Source organism: Protopterus annectens, chromosome 14.part0, assembly GCF_019279795.1.
Source record: "Protopterus annectens isolate FY-2018-M chromosome 14.part0, PAN1.0, whole genome shotgun sequence".
Classification (NCBI taxonomy): Eukaryota; Metazoa; Chordata; order Ceratodontiformes; family Protopteridae; genus Protopterus; species Protopterus annectens.
In genome coordinates this window covers 1,080,387,415-1,080,412,996 of record NC_056748.1, presented here as the reverse complement: position 1 = coordinate 1,080,412,996, position 25,582 = coordinate 1,080,387,415, and the positions used below count along the sequence as shown (strand labels likewise).

At 43.0% G+C, this 25,582-nt stretch overlaps 1 protein-coding gene across 1 annotated transcript in view; it reads left to right on the top strand.

Moving 5' to 3' along the window:
- Positions 1-25,582, top strand: part of CFAP46 (cilia and flagella associated protein 46) — a 3,596,153-nt gene that overhangs the window by 2,558,241 nt on the left and 1,012,330 nt on the right. Inside the window, exon 45 of the mRNA XM_044056880.1 lies at positions 21,786-21,902. Coding sequence (XP_043912815.1) covers positions 21,786-21,902 — 117 coding nt within the window. The remainder of the gene's footprint in view (positions 1-21,785; positions 21,903-25,582) is intronic.

Genomic DNA, 25,582 nt, shown 5'->3' with positions numbered 1-25,582 from the left:
TTTGTTTTCCTTTTCTTTGCCCGCATAGGTTCATAGGAGTTTACTAGGCTAATGACCAAAGGACCTTTTTAAGCCTAGCCGTGCATCCCAAATCTCTGACAAGTTCTGATACACTTGCTAAGTGTAAGCATGGGCCTGGAAGATAAACCATTAACAGGTTACCTGTTTGCATCAGAGACATAGGTGCCAAACCAGGGATGAATTTCTGGTTTCTCATCCAATTGCCCAAGTTGCACTTGAATTGGATTAGGGAGGAACTCTGCTTCACATGGATGGGAAGCCTGCTCCATAGACTGGGTATTCTGTGGGATACATACCTATCTGTCCAGCAGGTCCTATTTATATCACCGGCAAGGTGTAAGTCTTTAGATCGGGTAATACTGGAAATGTTTGTTTTGTGGATATGCAGGAGGTCCATCAGAATAGGGTCTGACAATGCCCTGTATGCCAGCATAGATCTCCTCTCAAAAGCCAGTAGGAGACAGAATACAGAATTAGGGCCTTGGGGCAATCTGGATAGGAGCTATTACTTATGCCCTGTATTCTTTTTGTGAGGAACCTCTGTGGACATTTCATTTGTTGGATATGCCTGGTTAGGTACACACCAAGGGGGCATTCTACTCAATGATAGGTCTGATGAATGCTAAATACAGTGGAACCATGACTTCCTTAGACTTAGATGCCATACCTTTGTTTATAAGTTGCGCAACATAGAATGATTTCCTCACCACTGTAGACACGTGATGATCAAAAGCTAGAATACTGTCTGTGTGTGTCCCTAAGTCCCTGACTGCTGGGTCAACTGTAAGGGGTGTGTTGTCAATATGATAGTTACCAAGGGTGGATGACTTCCCAAAGGATACTGTTATGCACTTCTTGGCATTTAGTTTTAGCCCATGGCTCGGACACCAGTTGTTTGTCTGTGTCAGCCCCTCCTGGAGAACATTTGTGTCATTGTGAGATTCAATGACAGCTCCTAATTTGCAATCATCTGCAAATTTAGTCAGGCAGAAACCACTGACATTGGCCTTGACTTCTGAGAAGTAAATGCCAAAAAGGAGAGGTCCAAGGACTGATCCCTGAGGGACTCCATTTATGACTGGGTTCTTTGTAGAGGTGGACTCCCCAATTCTAACTACCTGGGTCCTCTCTGTGTGCATGTTGGCTAGCCACTGGGTGATATATGGGTTTGTACCAAATCTCTTGAGTTTGTCAACAATGCCCAAGTAGGGTATTGTGTCAAAAGCCTTGGCCGGGTCAAGTTAGGCATTGTGAACGATTTTGCCCTCATCCATTGCTTTGGTGACCTTCTCAAAGAGGTCCACCAGGTTGAGTAGGCATGATCTGCCCTTGGTGAAACCAAACTGGGTTGGGTCCAGTGTCTGGAGGGTTATTATTTCTGTTGACCTTCTCCATGATAATTCTTTCCATGGCTTTACATATAAGACTAGTGTGACTTATGGGCCTGTAGTTTCCAGGGTCTGTAGATGGCCCACCTTTGTGCAGAGAGATGACAGGCATGAAGCCTGTTTGGAAGCTGCAGTTAAATAGTAATTCCTGAGGCTCTGATAGGTCATGTTTCATGCTATTTAGAAGGCATTATGGGATATTGTCCGGGCCCATTGATGCAGTACTCTTGGTGTTAGAGCGAGCATTAAGGACTTGTTCCCTGATGATAGTAGGGGGAGTTATATTTGATGATATTTCCTGAGGGAAGGTTGAGGGAGAGAGAAGAGTAAAGTTGGAGCTGAATTTATCAGCCAGGAGGTTTGCTATAGCTTCTGCCTCAGTATAGGTGGCTCCATTTACAATAAGCTCTGCCCACAATTGTGTATTGCCTTTGAGGTTGCGGACATAGCTAAAGAATGCTTTGGGATTGCCTTGGCCTGGGAGGCCAAACCTACCAAAAATTTGGCTTTGGTAGACTTTATTTGTCCTCTGCGTTGTTTGTTTAGTTTAATGCGAGAGCTTTTATCCTGCTGGGTGCTGCACCTACTAATTTTTGCCATGATTTTCTTCCTCCTGTTATACACCCGATTGATTTTGTGATTCCACCAGCATAGCTTGTTTTTTGAGTTAGTCATCTGCTTGCCCTCCACCCCCATGGATTTTGGATCCAATTCCAGACCTTCTGTCTCATCCAACACACATGATACATCTGGACATTCCAGGCCTAAAGTTAACTACATGGTTTCCCCACTTCTGTTGATTGCTAGACAGCCCAGGCTCTCATCCCCTGTCCATCATATTCTTTATCCTCCCATAAAGCTTCCACTAGAATACCTTACAGAAGTAAATGGAAGAGATTTGTTTTGTGGGTGCAGCAAAAAGACATTGATCCCTTTTCAGATGGTTCCTAAAGTTCTTGAATTTTTAGCTACATTTTTCAATGAAGGTGCTAGCTCTTCTACTGTAAAAGTACAATTAGCTGCCATTTCCAGTTTTCACATAGGAATAAATAATTCATCTTTCACTTCTTCCAGACTTTGTAAAGCTTTCTAAGAGGGACTTTTCTTCTTAGACCTTTGTTAAAAGATCTCACCCTAATCTATGGGATTTAAATATTGTTTTAATATCATTGGCACAGTTGTCATTGGAGCCATCAGCAAAGTGTGAAATAAAATTTTTGATATGAAAAACTGTCTTTTTAGTGGCAATTGCTTCTGCTAGAAGAGTTTCAGAACTTCAGGCCCTGTCTTCCAACCCTCCTTATTTTTTCATAAGGATAGGGTATTTTTAAGAACCAGCCACTCCTTACTTCCTAAGGTGTCAGAATCCAGTACTGATCAGGTTATCAGCCTTCGAGTTTTGTTTCCAAATTTTTCCAGCAAAGGAGAGTATATGTTACACTTTTTGGATGTTTACAGACTATTACGGTTTTACCTACATTGAACCAGGAATTTAAGAAAATCAGAACAGTTATTTGTTTCTTTTTTGGAATCAAAATTAGGCAAACCAGAGGACAGTAAGAAATGGAAACAGATGATCTGCTGTGATTACCCCTAACGGGAGCAGCTGAAAGAAGAAGAAGAAGAGTTTCTAAATTGACTTTGGCTAAATGGTTAACTGATTCTATTACTTTTGTTTATGAAAACTTGGATATGTCTTTACAAAAACCACTACATTCTCAATCCACCAGGTCTGTGGCAACCTTTTTAGCCTTTTTATCTAGATCTTTATTGGCTGGTATTTGTGCAGCCATAACTTGGTCTAATCCTCATACCTTTATTGCTCATTGCAAATTGGATCTGGTCTCTAGAGGAAGAGCAGCCTTTGGCTCAGCGGTGCTCAGGAATATCCTTCCCTGGAGTCATCTTGGGATATAGGTAGCTGTGGACTCTATCAGAACAGATGAGGAATGAATGAAAATGGCAACATCAGATAATAAAAGTTATGAACCCACCATAACTTTCCATCTATGTTATCCATTTTCATTCTTCCTCAGCTTCCCCTCCCTCCAACCCCCTCAAATTTGACTTTTGGAAGGATTGAAAGACGCTGAAGGAACGAATATTCCTTTATTTGAGCTCTAGATGCTGTTTCACCCTTCATTACATTGTGCATACAGGCTTAAGGGTAGCATTAGCAATCTGAGGTATGCTAGCTGTCTGGAGTATTATGGGTAAGGGAGGAGCTCGAGAGTTTCAGTGTTCCAAAAGCTGGAAAAAGTGACCGAGTCTGGTCTTAGCCCAACAGTTGATGAAGAATGAAAATGGACAACATAGATGGAACTTTATGGTAAGTACATAACTTTTTTTCTTACATAAGTTCACTAGTAAGGGGGAATATATGCTTCATCTGTTAGCTGTACTTAGACAATTGCATTTCTACCTCTACAGAATGAGACCTAAGCTGGTTCAGGCTGTGTCAAGTTATCTTACTAAGATGGTTGACTAGCTGCATTTCTCAAGTTGACTTTACCAGAACTTTTGAAAAGCACGTTCAACAAGAGCTAGATCTACTTCTTCTGCTTTTTTGTCTAGGACATTAATCAATGACATTTGTTCTACTAAAACTTTGTCCAAGGCCCACACCTTTATTGCTCATAATAAACTGGATATTTTTTTCCAGGGATATGGCAACTTATGGTTCTGCCATCCTCCAGAATATCCTTCTGTGACGATCTCCCTGGGAACCAAGTAGCCGAGAACTCTGGTCCATCAGTGAGGAACGAATGGGAAAGATAACACAAAAAACAAATCACCTAAAAAACTAAGTCCTTAATAGGATCATAGATACATCTGATAGTCCCACTTCCATAGCTCCCCCTTTTTTATTTTTTACAAGAAACATCTTTATTAAATTATCATGTGTAACACAGGCAGTCTTACATTTATATACATGAAAATAAATTGTAGCAGCACAATCTCAGTTGCAAACATTATACCTTACAGACTGTGCTAGCACAACTGTAGCTGCAGACATACATCCCTTTTAATATATCCAGTCATTGTCAGTCAACCATTACATAGCTCGTTCAGATCCTGCCTTCTTTTTAAACATTGTTCCTCCTCTGCATGTAGTGGTCCCACATTTCCCATTTTTTCCTTAGTAATTTGCACCTACCCTCTTGTAAAGATCCAAGTGCCAGTTGTTTTATCTCTGTTACTATCTTTGTTACTTCTAGTAAAGTTGGTTTGGACTTTGATTTCCATTTTCTAGTTATTGCTTTTTGGCAGCCATCGTAATTAGACTCTGCAAGGCCTTACTATGTCTAGGCAATTTCAGCTCTGTGTCATAGCTCAGAAAAATCAGGTCCTGCAGGTTCTTTAGAAAATTAGATGTTTCTCTGGATACACAACCTATACATATGCATGTTTTCTTCCATAACCCTTCTAACTAAGGAAACTATATTCTTCGCATCCTACATGGTAACAGACAGCTGATATTCTATCTTCACAGGACAAAAGCATTCTGGAATGGCAATTGTTCATAGATATAGACTAGGCATGCAGTTTAGGAGACCATTAAGGAGCTGTCTGGTTACGTGACGTAGTCAGTGTCACGCAGCAGGCAAATGAAAGCTGAGGGAATCGAACCCTGTGACAGAGGAAGCAGATATAGCTTACAGCCAGCATAATGTATTTTAAATGGGTGTTATTAGATGTAGTCCAAGGCATTTTAGTTACTGCACAGACGAATGAAGGAACATACACACAGTTGCTTGCTGTTAGGTTTACCCCCCTCCCCACACACACACTTTGACTAGTTAACTGTTTTTTTTAGAGTTCTGGTTAGAAAAGGGGAAAGGAAATAGCTGCTTCAGCTACTTGTTTTAATTCTGTTATTTTTATTCATTTATTTTTAATTATATTTTGTCCTGGTTGCTAACCATATCATCTGATGTTGTAAATCTTTATTCATTCCTTACTGATAGGATTTAGGTTCCTTCCTTCCTCGGAACCAACATGGCTGTTTCCAAGCTCACGTCAGCAAAAACCTCTCAGCTAAGACCTACCCATAATGCCCCTATCATAGTCTCTCCAGATCTCGTTTGCCCCGTTCCTCGTCAGATGTGCCAAGCCTTGTCTCTCAAAGCTAAGTTTAGAGTTTTGTGTAAATTTCTCTCAATACCTTACCTTTTAGTCAGTTTTTCGCTAATTTTCTTCTCTCGTCTATAGAATCCTCTACTTGTTCTATTTCCTACCCTCTACCTTTGGTAGTTACTTTTATACCATCATTGGTACTGTCCCACTCTCCTACCTTTGGTAGGCCCTCTTTCTTACCACTTGTGGTATTTCTAAGTACCATTGTTGGTACTCTTCTCTTTATATATATATATATATATATATATATATATATATATATATATATATATATATATAGATAAACTTTTCTCTAACTCTGCTGTTGTTGTTTTTTGACTGTTTACCTTGTCAGCTTAGATTAGTGTGGTGTCATTATGTCTGAAAAAGCTAAATTGGGGTTTAAGCAGTGCAATACGTGTGGGTGTAAGATGCCCAACTCAGACGGTCATGCTCGGTCCATTTATTGTTTGGGCGTTGACCATATAAATGCCTTGTGTGATATATGTTCCAGTTTCAGTAATCGCACTCTAGCTGAGCGCAAAAACAAATTGATATTGAAAAGTTTAATGAAAACGCTTTTTTGGAGGCTCTGTCTGGGACGGAGGTCTCACCACCTCCTAATACTAAAAAACACAAAGAGAAATTGGGTCACTCAGTTCCTACATCTCCATTCTTTTCAGAACTGAGTCGACACCAAGCTTCTCTGGCATCTTCGGCATAGACAACCTCGGCACCAGGCTCTATGTCTTCTCCCTCGGTGCCATCCCTAATTTTGACTTCTGTTACAGTACCAGCTTCAGAACCATCGTCCTTGGTGTCATCCGTGGTCTTGACACCAGCATTGACTGCCATACCCACTTTGGCACCATTCCCGGCCACTGTGCCGATAGCTTATATGGCTCCACAGACAATGACCCCGTCGGTTCCAAAGGTTGAACACCTTCTCAGAACCAGATATTCTCTAACTTATGACCCTTTTTCAGGGCACCAATTTAGCCCCTTTCTTGAAAGACCTGACTCTTCTTTAGTGGCCTCCTACAGATCCACCAGGAGCCTTTCAGAACAAGATGTAGTGCAGGTTGTGGACCAGCTTCTGGCAGCTACAGGATTGCCCACCCCTACTAGGTCTTCCATCCCCTTAGGAATGGAACCTTTCATGGCATACTCACCATTATATCCTCCTCCGGCCTCTTCCCAGGCCTCAGAGACTTTGGTACCGATGACCACCCCCGTGCATACTGTCTCGGCTCTGTCTGCAAAGATTCCTCTGTCGGTACCTATTACTCTTGGCGCATTGGCTCCATTGGAACCAGTGCACTCTCGGAGCAGTGATTGGGCTATCAGCACAGTGAGTCCTAGTTCGGCACCTATTTTATTGCTGGCGCTGTCTGTGGCCACGGCTCCACTGACAGCTACCAGTTCTCTTGTAGCTCTTCATCTGCAGGCGAGCTCCTCAGGGTGGGATGTGACCCCAGTTCCGAGGTTGTCCTTCTCAGTTCCAGGCTCCCAACCCTCCTCAGACAGGCCTGCTTTCCAAGTGATGGAGAGGGTCCTTGCCTCAACAGGCTTGCAGTCAGCACCAATGGCATCGACACCAGAACTCCCCTCTAGCATGCAGTTGTCCCAACCCTGTACTCTAGGATCCCAAGCACTGGAGCCACAAGACCTTCCTTTGAAAGGGACCCTTTCTTCGGAGTACTCCTCAGAAGATCCCACTGGGGAGACATCCTGGAAGAAACGGTGCAAGAGGAAGCACCTTGATTCCCCTGAGGACTCTATCACTGAGGACACCGATTGCGATGAGGGAGAAGGGTCCCCACAGTCTCCCCCCAGAAGACATCTCATTTGGAGACATTCTCGAGATCCTCAAGCAGAGGGGAGACTGGAAGTTCTCTAACCCTTCTTCAGAGGAATTGGTGTTCTTGCAGGCCTTCCATGCTTGGCCATCTACTTCCTGAGTGACCCCACCTGTGAATGAGCTTGTAAAACTGATTGTGCAAAGTGCCTTAAAGGCCCCGGACAACATAGAACCTGTCCTCTGGAGGCAAGACAACATTTTATCCACCCCCGAAGACCAGCCCAATTGGTCCAAGGAGTTGATAGCTGATTCCATGGTCATGGCAGCGGCCACCAAGTGGGAACTGGCAGAAGATAGTTCCAGTATTCATCCCCCAAACAGGAAGTCTCGGGCTATGGACAGACTAGGGAAGCAGACCTATGCTTCAGCGACCTTTACCATTTGATCGCTGAACTATCTGGCACACTTCACTCGCCTCCAAAGAGACCTAATTTCTTAAATGTCTACCTCTTTGGTGGGGGTACTGCCTGATAAGGTGCGTGACACTGTTGCCTCGCAGCTGGCTACCCTGGAATCTATCTTGAACTCCTCGATGCGCTTGATATCTCACACCACCAAGGGGGCAGCTCGAGCAGCCGCATCAGGCATTGTCATGAGATGCCATTCTTGGATGCGTTTGTGTGATTTCGCAGACCCCTTTAAATCTTCCTTCATCAACACGCATGTTGACATATCTTCACTCTTTGGTCCCAAAGTATGAGGCACACTATCAGGAAATGAGAAAGATGGAAAGACCTTGTCTGCTGTGGGAATATGTTTTTCCACCCCCCAGAGATCCTATTCCAGGAACCAGAGGGGAGGAAAATTGTGATTCAAAAAGTCCCAAGGATCTTTTCGTGACACTCGTGGTGAGCAGTCCCCCCAGGGCAGAGGGGGTAACTCATCCGGAAGATGCCCCTTTTGGAGCAAAGGGGGTCTGCATAACCAGGGCACTAGAGAGTCCTTCTCCAGCCGACCCTACCAGTGCTCCTGAGCAGTGACCTGATTGCTTTCCTCTGGAAGCAGTTGGGGGTCAATTTTCTCTGCACCTACAAGCCTGGCAACTTATCACTATCGATGCATGGGTGCAGAGAATAATATCCAGAGGCTATCATATCCCATTCGATCTTACTCCCAGACCCGTCAAACGAATCCCCAATGTTCCACCCAGTCAGAGGGAGGTAGCAGCCTTAGAAATCAAAAAGCTGCTAACAGAAAGAGTCATCCAGCCAGTCGCACCAGACCAGAGAGGATCCGGTTTTTACTCAAAGTTCTTTTTAGTGCCAAAAAAGACAGGGGACTGAAGACCAATCCTGGTTCTCAGCTTACTGAACAAATTCATAAAACCTCAAAAATTATGGATGGTCACGGTACAGTCCATTCTCCCCTTTCTTGGGAAGGACAACTGGATATGGTTTATAGATCTGCAGGATGATTATTATCACACAAAGATGGACCAGCGCTCCCTGAGATTTCTCCGCTTCTGGCTGGGAGCCAATCACCACCAGTTCAGGGTACTGCCATTCAGTCTCTCAACAGCCCCCCCTTTGACACAACATCATGTCAAGCTTCCCTTCCACCTCACAGGATCTCAACTGCTTTCAACCGCTTTCTTGTAGCAATGCACATTCCCAGGAGTTCCAGCCTTATTGTGGACAATCTGAGCAGGAACATCCTGATGCCTCACGAGTGGTCCCTCAGTCCTGTAATAGTGGATCAGATCTTCCGCCATTAGGGCAGGCCCTGCCAGTGACCTGTTTGCTTCCCCTCTAAGCAAGAAATGCAGAAGCTACTTTGCCCAGATCCCCCCTCAGGGGGAGTCACTGAGGGATGCTCTGATGCACGATTGGCCCCCGGATCTGCTGTATGCCTTTCCCCCATTTCCCCTCATCCTGAAATTCCTCCAGAAAGCTCAAAGGTTGAGAAGCAAAGTGATCCTCATTGCCCCTTATTGGCCCCATCATGTCTCGTTCCCTTTCCTATGGCCTCATCTGATATACAGCCAGTGGATCCTGGATCAATCCCAAGGTCTGGTATCTCACCTTTTCTAGAATTCATAAATTCCAATGCCCTGGATCAACTTATCCACACTCTCCCCAGGGACAACAGTATCCTAGACCTAGCCATTACCAACATGAGTGACCAGTGTTCCATACCTGAAGTCAACTCCTCATTGGTCAGATCTGACCATAAGCTACTCACCCTAGATATCCACATCCCACCCCCACCCCCCATTAAGGAAACCATGGTAAAAAATTTCTCCAAAGCCAACTTCATGCTTCTTAAGACAGAAGTGGTGAACTTCCTGACACCCATGCAGATGAACAATACATTTACAACTGCTGAATCCTATACAAATGCACTCTATAAGCACTTACATGATTGCATGGTTCATACTATCCCGAACAGAACCAAGACGCTATCTTCCAAAAAAAGAAGCCCATCTGGTGGTCCCCTGCCATACACAAACTCTACAACAGAAGGAAGAAACTGTTGCAAAAGAGAGTAAACTCCCATGAGTGTAGGAGCTCCCTGGTCAGCCTCAGTAAGAAGCTAAGAACCCTTATAAGATCCTCCAAAGCTAGCAACGAAAACAAAATCACCACTGATTCTAAGGACAACCACAAAGCATTCTATAGCTATGTCAGGAATCTCAATGGCAACACCCAGATCTACTCTGAGTCGCAGCACAACGGCACAAAAATTACAGAACCAACTGATATTGCCAACATCCTGGCAGATAAGTTCAGTGCTAACTTTACCCCCCTTTCACCCCCTAAAGGGCCCATATCTATACAGGAAGAATGCAGAGTCCCTGTAATCACAACTACGCAGGTAAAAGCTGCACTCTCTAAAGCCAAAAACACAGCATCCATGAGACCGGACAACATCCCAGGCTGCGTTTTACATGAACTTCAGAACAAACTGGCTCCCCACCTAAGCACCATGTTCAGTCATAGCCTCACATCAGGCTTTGTGCCCACTGAATGGCACACAGCAACAGTTATCCCACTCCACAAAGGGGGAGCCACCACTGATCCCAGGAACTATCTCCCTATTAGCCTGAAGAGCTTGGTCTGTAAGGCCATGGAACGTATGATCATGGAACTCATAATCAAGGACATTGGTAACCTCCAAACTCTGGACCCCACCCAGTTTGGGTTTGTGAAAGGCAGATCATGCCTCTTGAACCTGATCGACTTCTTTGAGGCAGTCACCAAAGCTGTAGACGAGGGTAGGGTAGTTCACACAGCCTATCTTGCCAAGGCTTTCTACACAATCCCCCATTCTGGAATTATAGCTAAACTCACTAAACTAGGTATACATCCTTACATCACAAGATGGGTTGCCAACTGGCTCACTGACAGAACCCACACTGTAAAAGCTGCAGACTCCAAATCTGACTTCAAACCAGTGACAAGTGGAGTACCACAGGGTTCAGTCCTGGGACCTCTCCTGTTTGGTATCTACTTTTCTGAAGTACAGGTTAACACAGAAGGCCTTTGGCTAACAAAGTTCGCAGATGACTGCAAACTAGGAGCCATAGTCGAGTCCCCAAATGATGTGGACATCCTACAGAAGGGCCTCACTGAAACAGATGCCTGGTGTCAGAGCCATGGCCTCAAGCTCCAAAGCTAACTGCTAACAAAGTTCGCAGATGACTGCAAACTAGGAGCCATAGTCGAGTCCCCAAATGATGTGGACATCCTACAGAAGGGCCTCACTGAAACAGATGCCTGGTGTCAGAGCCATGGCCTCAAGCTCCATGCCAAAAAGTGCATTGTCATCCCCTTTGGTAAAAACTCTGTACCCATGAACTGCCACATAGGCAGCAGTATACTTAATGCCGAATGTGTGATGAGACCTTGGGACCCAGGTGGACAGTAGCCTCTCCTTTGATAATCAGGAAATCAGTAAGGAAATCCTTCTACGTGGCACACCTCATCATCAGATAAAGAAGTTTTATCTTACCATAATGGTCCATCTGTGTTGTAGATCTTTATTCATTCATTAATTCCCACTCTCCTCCCCCCTGCCTGGACTCCTGGTGGATTTTAGGATCTCCTAGGTAAGGTATTTTCTCAGAGAGAGCCTCTTACTGTCTCTTTTATTATCTCTGTAATATAAGGGTGGGAAAACTCGATCTGAAGACACTGTGAGAGGGTCATTATGGGTAGATCTTAGCTGAGAGTTTTTGACTGGCACGAGCTTGGAAACGGCCGTGTCAGTTCCGAGAATGGAACCAAAGTCCTAACAGCAAGGAATGAATAAAGATCTACAACACAGATGGAACGTTATGGTAAGATAAAACTTCTTTTTATTAGCAGTTGTGGTTAGCGAGGGAAAAGGAAAGGAAATGGTGTTTGCAGAACAAAGACTGAGTCTTAGCAGATGGATTTTGTGCTGGAATAGGTCCTCTTTGTAATACTAAGCCTTGCCAGTCATTAATTCCCCCTTTGGAACAGTATGTGTCCAGTGGGAATAGCTCATTCTCCACGTACAAGCCCATTTTCTAAAAAGTCATACATGTTTAGCATTAGATCTCTGCTGCAGTAGCCTAAGTGATTTGCCACATATCCTGCCAAGAACTGGATGACTGGACAGCTTCTAAACTTTAAGGCACCTTCCAGGCACTCTAACCACTGTAGAACTAAAAAAGTGATATAAAGTCAGTGGTTAGAGTTCCAAACTCTCAGAACTTTCTTGCTGTCAGAGTGATCGCTGATGTAGCTTTAAGGGATTGATGGTCAGCTAACTCTTCTTCAAAGCTGGGCAGATAAGTAACTTCCAGTTCTACCATTTTTTGTAAGGAAAAGTTTAATTTTACTGTCAAATTTGTTGCTGGGAGGTAGGACAAGTGGTTTTAGAATTTTACTTCATAACTTGATTTTTTGGTCAGGAGAGAGGCTCGCTAATCTTAGGCTTTGCTATCCACTTGTCACACACTTTTTTGGTAGAGACATGGACTTGGGTCCCAGCTCTTCAGTCATTCCCTCCCTTGTCCACAAGAAGAGAAAAATAAAGAAGGCTTCAGTCTTGACTCAGGCTTCCAGTTCACCTCAGTCATGGGTAAGTGACTCCACTGTGGCCATATCAGTTTTTCTGAATCCCTGTGGTGCTGCTCCTTAGGAAGCCACTAAGGACCAAGAGGCAGGCACTCCCACTGTGACTGTTTGGCTGTATGCTTCAGGAAAAGGAGAACCACTCTTGACAGCATCGGAGGAGGGAATGGATGTTCCTTTGCAGAATCACTCTAAGGAGCTTGATTCCTGGGGAAAGAACCATTCTTAATGGTGATCTTTTTCTCGAGGTTCTCCCTCAAAAAGGGAAACATAAAATTAGGCATTTTTTCACCTGGGTTACCATCACCTATGGAAAGTAGGATTGGCTGGATTTTGCTTAAAGTTTATTTAAAGCCTTTCCATCTTTACATTCTAAGTCTTTCCTTCATTTAAAAAAGAAGAAAATATTTTCTCTCTCTCCTATTCGGATTCTACTGTGTTTCTCAACGTCATACTTCAGAGAATGGATGGATCTGACTGTGAACTAAGTTTTTCTTCAGATTACTCATCTGAAGACGTTTTTCTCCTTGATACTGATACAGAATTAATGTCATATCAGTAGAAAATGAAAAAAATATGTCAGAGTCCCAACAGAGTTGTTATGATTTAATATAGGCAGATTTTATTCAGCCTGTAGCTGTTCCTTCTCTTGTTACTTCTGTTCTCCCTCATTGGCCCTATGTAATTTGGATGATTGGATGGGTAACTGGAAATTTACCCTGGAGGTTCATCCTGTGTCCCTCTTGGACAGGGGCATCAGGTGCGAATGTTAGTGTCTGCTTGAACCAGACACCCTTGGGAACTAGAGGTTTCCTCGGACCGGGGTGGGTGCTTTTGAGGAGAGTGCATACTCCACATACAGCTCCACTCTCATCTCTGGACTTTCTTCCCCAAAGGCACTGATGTCTGCTTCTATACCCTTGCATCCACAGGGACACGGAGATCCTAGGCCTCAGGACGCACTACACGGTGCCCCCCACTCTTCCGAAACCTCCCTAGAGTACCCCCCTGAAGAGGTCCCTTGGAAGAGGTTATGCAAGAGGAAGAATTTAGTCTCCCCACAGGAATCTGTCACTTTGGATACAGACCTCAATGAAGCCAAAGGATCCCCATGGTCACCTCCTGATGCTGTCTCCTTTAGAGACATCTTGGAAATACTTACAGTGAGGCAGTAGGAAACCCACCAACCCATCAGCAGAGGAGTCTGTGTACCTGAAGGCTTTTGGATCTTCCCCTTTCTCCACTTGGGTGTCTCCGCCTTTTGATGAACTTATGGACTTAGTTTTCAGAAAGCATGGGAGTCTTCAGATTCAGTGGAACCTGTTCCTCGAAGGCCAAATAAGTTCATCACCTCACCATCAGACAAAAATGTCTTAATTAACGGAGTCCCAGTAGATGCTGTGGTGGTGGCGGCGACAGCCACCAAGAAGGAACTCTCAGAGACGTCTTCTTCTGTCCATCCACTGAACAAGGAGTCTTGTATGATGGACAGATATGGAAAGCACATTTCTTCAGTGACATTTGCTCTTAGATCGCTGAATTCCTTTACTCACTTTACTAGACTACAGAGGGATCTCCTGAAAGAGTTAGGAGAAATTTTTCAAGGTTCAGTAGCTGATGGGGTGTCAGAGAAGGTTTCTTCCCAGCTCTCCACCTTAAATTCAGTGGTCAACTCCTGCTTGAGGTTGGTTTCTTATGCAGCGGATGGAACAAGCAGGGCAACAGGCTCAGGAATTTCCCTAAGGAGACATTCCTGAATGCGCTTGTGTGACTTTGTGGAGCCCTTTAAATCTTCCTTTGTGAATGCCCCATTCGATGGCTTGTCTCTGTTCGGGTCTAAAGTCAAGGACACACTTACCAGGTGTGAGCAAGAAGGAAAGACTCTCTCAGAGTCCACTTTTCCCTACCTACCAGACCTTAACTCAAAGGTCAAAAATGAAGTCGGAAGATGTGGTTTTGAAAATCCCAGAGAGCTTTCCAGGACAAACGTTGTGATTCTTCCCCCAGGGGCAGAAGGGAAAGTTGTAATGGAAGATGCCGACCACACAGCAGGGGGGGTCCACAGAATCAGGGTGACTGGGAATCCTTCCCTTGTAAGCCTTTTCAGTGCTCCTGAAGGAAGGCCCTCCTGTCCATCTCTGGAGGTAGTTGGGGGCCACTTATCTTTGTTCCGAAAAGCCTGGCTAACAATAGCAAAAGACAAGTAGGTACGAAGCATCTTATCCAGAGGTTACTCCATACCCTTTTCCTTCTCCATACCAAACCTAAAAAAAGTCCCAGACATTTCACCCAGTCAAAGGCAACAAGCAACTCTAGAAATTCAAAAGTTGCTAGACAAAAGAGTCATCCAAACAGTCCTCGCAGACCAAATAGGATCTGGAACATACTCAAGATTCTTTTTATTTCCAAAGAAAACAGGGGACTGGAGACCAATTGTGGATCTCAACAACCTAAACAAATCTGTAAGAAAGTCCAAGTTCCAGATGGTAGCACTGCAGTCAGTACTTCCCTTTGTGGGAAAAGACAATTGGATGTGCTTGATAGACCTTCAGGATGCGTACTACCACAAAAAAGTGGGCAGGTGATCCAGGAGAAACTTGTGCTTTTGGCTGGGAGCCAGCCACTACCAGTTTTGAGCTCTGCCCTTTGACCTCACTACAACCCCCAGAGTGTTCACCAAGTGTATAGCAGTAGTTGCGGATCACTTGAGATATTTAGGATTCCGAGTGTTTCCATATTTAGACGACTGGCTCATAACGGCCACCACCAAGTATCTACTAAGGAAAGCGAGAGACACCACCTTACAGCTCTGCGCTCACCTAGGAATCGCAATAAACTACGAGAAATCTGCCTTGCTGCCATCTCAGTGTATTGTTTTTATAGGAGCAGAATTAGATACAACAAACATGATGGCCAAACTTCCTCCATAGAGGGTACAAGTTCTACAACGTCAAGTTTCAAACCTTCTTTCCAAGAAAAAAGCACAAGCAAGGAAAGTGCTAAAAGTCTTGGGGACCATGGCAGCAGCACTAACCTTGGTTCCATTAGCACGTCTGCATATGAGAACTCTCCAGTGGCTACTGTCCACTCAGTGGTCAATGCAAGAACTGCCCATGTCCCACAAGATATTGATAATGGAATCTTGCAAGAAAGAACTTCGTTAGTGGCTTTGCCACTCATGTGATGCTAGGTCGACCCTTTGTACTTCCCCAACCATTAGCCACAGTGACTATGGATGTTTCTTAGATAGGGTGGGGGGGCATTATCTGGGAAAGACAGTCCAAGGCACTTGGCAGGATCACGAGGCCCATTTGCACATCAATGTCCTAGAGATTAGAGTGGTGCTTTTAGCATTACAAGCATTCCAGTACTTTCTTCTGCTGGGAACTACTGCAATACAAACAGACAACATGTCAGTTGCATGGTACGTAAACAAACAAGGAAGAACCATATCTTACCCACTTTGTCGGAGGCCCTGAGAGTATAGCACTGAGCAACCTCCACCCAATGCTTCTTGATAGTAGTGCACACCCAGGGAAATCCAACGTGATTACAGACAAACTCAGCAGAATGATTCTGATGCTTTACAAGTGGTCCCTAAAACAGGATGTGGCAGAAAAGGGGGGCCAGCCTTGCTGCGACCTTTTTGCCACATCCATGAATGCCAAATGCAGCAGCTACTTTGCCCTGACCCCCCCCCCCCAATCCGGGGGAGTCATCAAGGGATGCACTTGTACACGATTATTCCTCGGGTCTCCTTTACACTTTTCCTCCCTTTCTGTTGATACCCAAAGTTCTTCAGAAAGCCAATTACTTGGGAAGGGACTTGATAGTCATCGCCCCATACTGACCTTATCAAATCTGGTTCAACCTCCAGTGGCCTCATCTCCAGGAGGACCCTTGGATTCTGGACCCAGTTCCAGACCTCGTGCATCAGGAACGCTCCATTCCTCCATTCAAACTCTCAAGTTGACAGTTTGGCTGCTCTGATTCTACCCATAGCCAGGCTCCCTAACTTTTCTTCATTAGTAAAGCACATCTGAATTTCTTCTAATAAGGCTTCAATGAGAAAGATATATAAAAGCAAGTGGAAAAGATTCTCTTTGTGGGCTTCCAGTAATAATATTGAAACATTTTCCAATAATAATATTGACCCGTTTTCTGCCCCAGTATATTCCATCTTAGAATTCTTGGCAAAACTATTCAATGAAGGCACAGCTGCAGCTATCATTAGAGTTCATCTAGCAGCAATATCCAATTTCCATTTAGGTGAATCAGGCCTCAGTATTATGTGTCACAGACTATGCAAAGCCTTTCTTAAAGGTACCTTGTTATTAAGACCACCTATTACAGACCTTCCTGCACTATGGGACTTGAATTTTGTTTTATCCTGTTTAATTTTCCTTCCCGTTTGAGCCAGCATCATCCTGTGAACTCAAATTTTTGACTTGGAAAACTATTCTGATAGCAGTTACTTAGAGCTGCAAGCCTCGTCAATAAAGCCCCCTACATGCTTTTCCACAGAGGCAGGGTCTCCTTACAAACAAACCCTTCCTTTTTACCCAAAGTATGTACAGAATCTAATTTGAACCACTCCATAGAGCTACCAGTATTTTTTCCAAATTACGGGAATAGGGCGGAATACATGTTAACTGGTTGTGCATAGACAATTACACTTCTACTTACATAGGACTAAGGACTTCAGAAAATATGACCAACTATTCATGTCCTTTGCAGATTCAAAGAAAGGTGCTCCAGTTACCAAAGTGACACTCTCAGATTGTATCACCTTTGTTTATAAATCTCAGAACAAAGAGCTTTCCCACAAAATAAAAGGCCATTCTACAAGAGCCATTGCAGCCTGTTCCGCCTTTCGGGCTAGACTGCCTATTGATACCATTTGTGCTGCAGTAATTTGGGCAACACCACATACCTTTATCATTCATTACAAAGTCAATTTGTCCTCCAGGAACAGGGCCTCCTTTGGTTCCATGATTCTGAAGAATATTCTCCCTTCGCCACCCAAGAAAGATAGTGCTAGTGACACTGTCCCAACCTTAGTAAGAATGAAGGCGAGATAGGACAACAACATATAAAGACATTATATACTGACCATAACGTTCCATGTGTGCTGTCTGTCTCACCTTTATTCTTACATCTCACCCTCCTTTTCCCCAGCCTTTTGCTCCTGGAAGACAGAGTGGATACAATTGGCTATTGGCGATCTCTGATGCTCTTGATTGCTCTATAAGGTATTAAGCTACCTTTAATTTATATTCCCTTTTATAGCTTCAAACAAGATCTTCTGAGCTCTCCTGGTGCATGATGGGATAGGTTTAGCCATGAGCTAGTGGGAGAGCTCAAGCTTGTATATAAGGCCAAGTCAGATCCAAACCCAACCTTAGCAAGAATGAAGGCAAGATGGACAACACACATTGAATATTATGGTGAGTACACAACTTTTTTTTTTAAAACAAGGTCTTCTAAACCATTCCTCAGTCTAGAACCTTTGGCATTAGACAAGTCCACTTTGATGTCAACCTCAGATCCAAGCCATATCGTATCTGGAGTTGCGCCTCCTTTGTAGACTTTGACTGCTAAGGCTCAGCTTCCCAGACCCATAATGTGCTTGGTTTTTGAGAGCGCACTGTCATTCAAGAAAGATGACTACCTGCTCAAGTTTGGATGCATCCCTCCCCTAAAGGCCCTCCCAGGATCCAGATCTTACTCTTCTTTTTTTAAAAACAATTTTATTAGAAGTACTGTTGAATAGACAGTATGCATTTAAAGAATGAACCATTTTAAATCATGTGACAAGAAAATGATCAAATACAAAACTGAACAGGTTTAACTACATACAAAATTGCTCACCATAGATCATGTGATAACTACAATAATTCATATATAAATATAATTTACTGGAATATTAAACTATTTTTGTAGTAATTCATAAACTTTGTTCCAACTGCTATAAGTAGAAGTATTCCTTGAAGATCTATGCTTGATGGTCAGTTTCTCTAAACAGCAAACTTCATTAAGAAGACTTTTAAATTCTTGTAGTGATAGAGAGGATTGTATTTTCCAATTCCTTGTGTTTATCTTTCTAGCTATAGATAATATAGACCAAATCAGTGGGTAATTAGATGCTTTTATACAGGCCGGTACTGGTGTATTAAATAATATCAAAGATTTAGATAAAGTAAAGTTATCTGTAAATATTGCCTGCATAGAAGCATTTATATCTTCCCAAAAGTTCTTTAATTCAGTACATTGAAAGAACATATGAGACCAATCAGCATTTAGTTGCTTATTACATCTCCAACAGTTTACGTCTTTTTTTTTTTCAATTTTACTCATTATAAGAGGTGTAATAAAAGACTTATTCAGATATTTCCAGGCAAATATTTTTTGTAGACTTTGACTGCTAAGGCTCAGCTTCCCAGACCTATAATGAGCTTGGCTTTTGAGAACACTCTCTCATTCAAATTCAAGAAAGATGACTACCTCCTCAAGTTTGGATGCATCCCTACCCTAAAGGCTCTCCCAGGATCCAGATCTTACTCTTCTTCTCCATCAGGACAGCCAGAAACCAAAAGTCTTGCACAGGCTCATAGGGAAGAGACCACTTCTACTTCTGAGTCCTCCACAGGCCATCCTACTGAGGAGGTACAGGAAGCATACATGTGTCACCACCGATACTAACTTTAATGAAGAAGAAGGCTGCCACAGATCCCTCCCTTGAGGACATTTCATTCAAAGAAATCCTTGAACTGTTTAAACAGAAAGGGAGATGGTCTTCCCAGCCTCTTTCTCCAGAAGACTCAGTTTTTAGCAAGGCTTTTAATCCTGGCCGGTCGTCTTCTTGATTAATTTCACCAATGGACCAGATGGTAGACCTTATGTGTAAATGGACATGAAGGGATGGACACAGCTAAACCCATCCCTAAGAAACCAGATAAGTTCATCATCGCTCCTAAGGATAGTTCCCAATTGGAGCAGGGTCCTAGCTGTGGATTCCATGGCAGTGATCAGAAAGGAACTAGTAGAAGAACGTTCCTGTGTTCATCCACTGAACAGGGAGTTTCATGCGCTGGACAGATTTGGGAAGTAAGTCTGCACCTCATCTACCTTCTTGGTGAGGGCATTGAATTATTTGGCACATTACACATTTTCAGAGAGATTTGACCAAGAAGCTCTCCAAACCTCACCCAGGGACCTTGCCTATGATTCAAAGAAGATCCAGTGATGTGCAGCTAGCTACTCTCCAGCCCTTGTCTAATGTCTGTATGTGCCTTATCTCTGCCATGGAGGGTGCAAGTGGAGCAGACCGCACAGACTTCGCCATCAAGAGACTTGCTTGGATGTGACTGTGCAACTTCATGGAATATTAAGATTTTATTTGTGAATAGCCCTTATGACGGATGAACACTCTTTGGTCCTAAAGTGAAGGACACAATATGTAGAAGTGAAAAAGAAGGTAAAGACCTTTCTGCCATACGGATCAAATTTTACACTCGTCAGGGGGACCCTTTCCAAAAATCAAAAGGGAAGCAAGAAAATTTTGTTCCACAAATTCCAGGGATTTTCACCTGACATTTCTGGAGACAGCCACCCCCCCCCCCCCCCCCAATAGCAGGGTGATCACCCTTATAATGGAAGTCACCGTAGGGACAAAGGAGGTGGTCCATAAAATTAGAGATTCAGAAGTCATTTCTCTGAGAGACCTTTTCAGTGCTCCTGAACAGCTGACTAACTGCTGTACACTGGTAGCACAGTTGGGAGAGGCTAATCTTTGTACCCAACAGTCTGGACCTCCATCACTAAAGACAAGTGGTTGCAGAGGATCATAACCAGAGGCAACTTCATTCCCTTATACACTCCCTCTTTAGCCCAAAATAGGCTTCCTGATGATCTACCCTCTCAAAGGGAGGCAGCCACTTCAGAAATAAAGAAGCTTCTAAACAATCAAGTTATCCAAGAGGTCCATCCAGAGCAAATAGGACCTGAAATTTACACAAGGTTCTTTTTAGCGCTAAAGAAAAAGTGGGACTTAAGACCAAGTTACTTGAGCAAATTTGTAAAAAACAAAATTCCAGATTGTCATGGTAGAGTCTTGTCTTCCTTTTCTGAGGGAGGATGACTGGATGTGCTCGGCAGATCTTTAGGATGTGTACTACCATAAAAAGATGGACAAACACTCCAGGAAGTATCTTTGCTTCCTGCTGGGAGCCAGTCATGTTCGATCCCGAGCTCTGCCCTTCATTCTCACTATAGCCCCTGAGGTGTTCACCAAATGTATGTCAGTAGTGCAAACTCCTCTCTGACTGCAGGGGTTTTGGGCATTACCTTTATTTCAACAACTGGCTTATCACTGTTCCTACCAGGGTTCTACTCATCCAAGCTGGGGACTGCTTGCTCCTCCTGTGCTTAGAGCTAAACACTACAGTGAATTTAACAAAGTCCAAACTTCACCCAACTCAGTCTTTATAGTTCATAGGACTTCAGTTGGACACAAAGCTCCAAATTGCATAGCTTCCTCATAAAGGATTACATCTATTCATCATCAATTCTTGGCCATCTGGAGCTGTCTGAAGCCACCAGCAAAAATGATTCTCCTTCTTCTAGAGTCCAGATCAGCTTTGATCACCCCAGTTCCCCTGGCCAGGTTCTACATGAGTGTTCTACAGTGGACTATTTACACTCCAGTGGTTGATAAGACAGCAACCCATGTCTTTCTAAGTATCTTTAATGAAGGTTTGTAGAACCCATATCCAGTGGTGGTTGGAGTCACCACATCTTTGGCAAGGATGTCTTTTCAATCTTCCCTTTCTCCAAACCACAATGACCACCTATTATTCCCAATTTGGGTGGGGGGCATTACCTGAGAATGATGGTCCAAGGTACATGGTCAGTCAGGACCAGTCTTCACATCAATATTTTGGAGTTGACAGCAGTCCTCCTAACATTGCAGGCCTTTAGTACTCTCCCCCACCTCGATGTGATTTCTATCCAGGCAGTCATCTGGTACATCAACAAACTGAGAGGAACCTGATCGTATCCATTATGAGACCACAAGAGTGTGGCAATGGTTGATATCCTCTCACTGCTTTCTAATATAGCAATGCATATTCCAGGGAAGTCCAGTTTGTTCATAGGATCATAGGAGGGTATTAGGCTATTGAATCCAAGGTCATTTTAAGCCTAGCCATTGCAACCTAGTGTAATACAGTAGAGATACTAATCAGTACCCAATTTTGTGATGATTTCCCATGTCCAGGAGGGTTCAATGTTCACAGTGTTTTGCCTTTACACTGCTTAGCCAGTCATTATTTTCTCAATATTTCTTCTTTGTTTTAGGAAGAGGCCAACATACTGCTAATGAAGCAAGAAAACAACGAAGAAACGGAGGAGAAACCTGAAATGTTCGACTTAAAAGTCACACAACAGCAGCATAAGAAATCTGCTACACTCACGGTATTTATTGTTCTTGTTCTGACATTCCATTTTGCAGGGGGTGCAGGGCTGGCATAATAACTAAGGTCTTTACCTCCCAGATACAAGATACAGGGTTTGATTCTAATCTCTGCTTACTGGCTAGGCTTGTAATAGCTAAAAACAGATAGCCTAATATTTATGTATGAACCCAGTAGTGCATGAGTCAATTTGAAATGACTTTCCAGACATAACTTTCAAGAAAAATGCTTCCTTTATAGCAATTTAAAGAGCTCTTATTTTCCATTTAAAGAAACTGCTAAAGCAGTTCATAGTAATACTGGGAATGGCTTAACCATGTCAGTTTTTTTTATAATTCTCCAGTATTCTGCTATGACATGGTGTTGCACTGTGAAATGCAACACTGAGAGTTTCTACTACAGAATTAACTTTTCACATTTTTTGAAATACTCTCTATTCAGTGTGTAGTTTTTTTTGTCTCATGTTAGTGGCGCAGTCCTTACAGTTCATCCATCTGCATTCCCACCCAAAAACCTATGGCTCTGATAAACATGGGCCAGGACTTTTTGATCTACTTACTAATTTTCTCCTTCAGTGTGCATTGACATTTCTGGATAATCACATGATTCAATGCATACACAACATATGGCTACTGTTGACCCTCGCACTTTGAAATAACCGTGAACTGTGTTCTTGTCATTTCTCTGCAGGGCCCTGACATGGAGATGACGATCCCTTTTCCTGAGACCCCAAAAAGAGCAAGCTTTGCTCATCTCAGTTTTATTCATAATAGTTGCACTCTGGCCATCCACTAATCTAATCTGAGACACCACTATGACACACAAGAATGCTTTACTTTTGTTGTTGGAATGTCAGACAGATGTTCATTTCTTTCAGTCATTCTTTCAGATTTCACTAAACATTATATTTATACAAATAGCATCACCTAAGAGGAAGACTATATATGTTCAGCAAATGGATCACTGCTGCAGTAGCCTTAGCCGTTTGGGCTATATCCTACCAAGGATATAATAGCTGGACAAATTCCAGAGCTTCAAGGCACCTTACATGCACCCAAAATGTCTGGCAGCATGGGCTGAGCTGAATAAAATACAAGTGTGGGTGCCAAGCACTTCATAAGTTTACTGCATCCAAAGAATATGCTCCTCGGAGGCTTTTGAGGATTGACAGTCAGTTTGTGCCATTTCTTTGCTGGGCAGATACATTACCTTTAGGGGAAAAAAACTTCCATTCAGTATTTCTTCTTTATTTTTAATACTTTAAAATCTTCCATTCAATAGTTCTTTATCTTCAGGAAAATTATTTTAAATCTAGGAGATTGTATTTTAAGTGAGTGTCATCAGACTGTACTGTACTATTAAATGGGAGCTCTGTTTTTCTGTCAGTTTAGAAGTTGTTTAAAGTAGCTGAAAAACATTTGTCTGTGGAGAAATTGTGTTTATTTTGCTTTTTGGCACTGGCATAGTATTTTAAAGTGCTTTTACTGTATTTATCTATGAAAAAGTGACTTTTGACGATGTTTAGTTTCTCCCAGCATTTGCAGCTTGTTTTCACAGGGAAAGAGTCATCATTTTCAGTTCGACCATGGAACAAATCTGTCTGTCCTTCTTCCAGCCACAAAAAAGAAAAAAAGTTAAGCAAACAGCCTTTGCTATCACAGCTGGCTAGCAATTTGGTTTGACTGGAGGTGAGTGACTTTGCGATGGCCATTAGTTTTACCTCAGACCGCTCATCTTACCCAGGGTCAGTCTGATGTAGCACCTACAGCCACTATGGACCACGGGTTAGCCATGTCCTCCGTGGCTGTTGAGGTCCCCTCAGGGAGCAATAGAAAACCACTCTTGTTGATCCTGGGAGGGGGAACAGGGAAGGTTTCACTGTTTGGTCAGAATGTTATGCTCATCCCTAGGGAACCTACTGCTGCCATTAATAACACTGCTGATCCCATTTTTCCTGTCAAAAAGAAACCAAAAACTAAGCTTGCATCTACTCCTCAAATGTCCTTAGACAAGAGTAGCTTGCTTGGTCTGGCTAAGGGTTTAATTCAGGCTGTTAATCCTTCTTATACAGTAGTTTTTGGTAAACAAAAGAGGGATACCTCCTTTCCTGAAGAGATTCAAGCTTCTGAATCTGAACAGAAGGATGAAGGGGCAGATATAGGGTGCCCCCTCAAATTGCTGATTCTGAGTCAGAGAAGAGCTCCGTTACTGAGTCTCCTGGGGGGGGGTCTTTCTCTGAGACTATTTCTGGAATGGGCCAGTGTTTTTAGTGGGAGAACACTGTGGTTTCTCAGTCCCTCAGAAAATACTATGGGTTGTAAAGAAGGAATTTCCAGAACAGTTCTTTCAGGATTGGAGGATGTGTGTGCTACTGCATGCAGTCTTCCTGGCAATCAGCCAGCTGCCCCTAAAATGGCAGATAAGATGTTTAAAGTTCCTCAGTCTTTAGGTTTTTATACACTATTCCCAAACCTGATTCAGGAGCTATAACTTTAGTTAATCCCTCTGCTGCTAAACATTTAATTAATTATAATATCCCTCTGCTGCTAAACATTTAGTTAATTCTAATACTACTCTTTCTAATAAAGATGAGAAGGAGAGTGGCTTTAGCATAATGAGGAGGGTGGGTTTAGCATAGCGGTTAAGATCTTCGTCTCACAGACACAACGTACACAGTTAGATTCTGAACTTGGATTATTGTCTGGGTTTAAAATGGTCCTTGAGGGCAGTTAGCCTGCAACTTTGATTTATAGGTTCATAGGTAGGTACTAGGCTATTGGCCCTAGGGCCTATACAAGCCTAGCCAAAAAGGTACCCTGGCTTTCACCACCCAAGAAAATTATTTTCCGGTGCCCTGTCAAGCAGAACCACAGAAGTGATCCCCGGAGTGAATTTCCTATTACATTTTTAGAATTTTGAATTGTCAGGCTCACATGTTAAGGTTTGTTCTGACTAATTATGAAAATATGAGGAATTCTTTAGTTGCAATTTCTTCATGTGAGGAAAAATCAGATCTGATTATGTCAATTTTCATTCTGTCCTCAACTGTTGAATTTGGATCCAATCCTCAGATCTGACTCGGCTGTAACTAAAGCTTGTGGGTGGCCACCAAACAGCTCTTGAACTTCTCCCTTACCCATAAAGCACCAACCCCTAATATACCTCAGATCTCATTAGCCGCTTTTACAAAAGACATGGTCAGTCTGTGCTCTTGAGCTATAATTGAGATATGTGCTTGTTTAGTTCTTCATACCATTGCTGGCTTTCCCCTTCCTATTTCTTATGTTTAGATAAAAAAAAACTTTCATCCTTTTCAAGAAATGTCTAAAGTGTGGATATAAACTATCACTTTCAGTTTCGCATACTTTATATAGTTATTATTTAGGCCCTCAACATCTTCAAAAAGATTTCAATCCTAAAGACGTAGCTGATAGAAAAAAAAACCAAATTTTAAAGGGATTGCTTCCATCTTCATTCGGAGAGGCTATCTCTGGGACTCAATTCCCCCAAAACTAAAATTACGGCGATCTTGACTAAGTCTTTAAGACCATCTACTTCTTCAACTCCATCTTCAGAACATCCAAAGGAAAAAAACAAGACCAGATCTGAAATCTGCTCAAGTCCACTTTCCTTCAGATCCGATGAAAAAATCTTTGAATCCAAGCTCTTCAGATCCAAAGA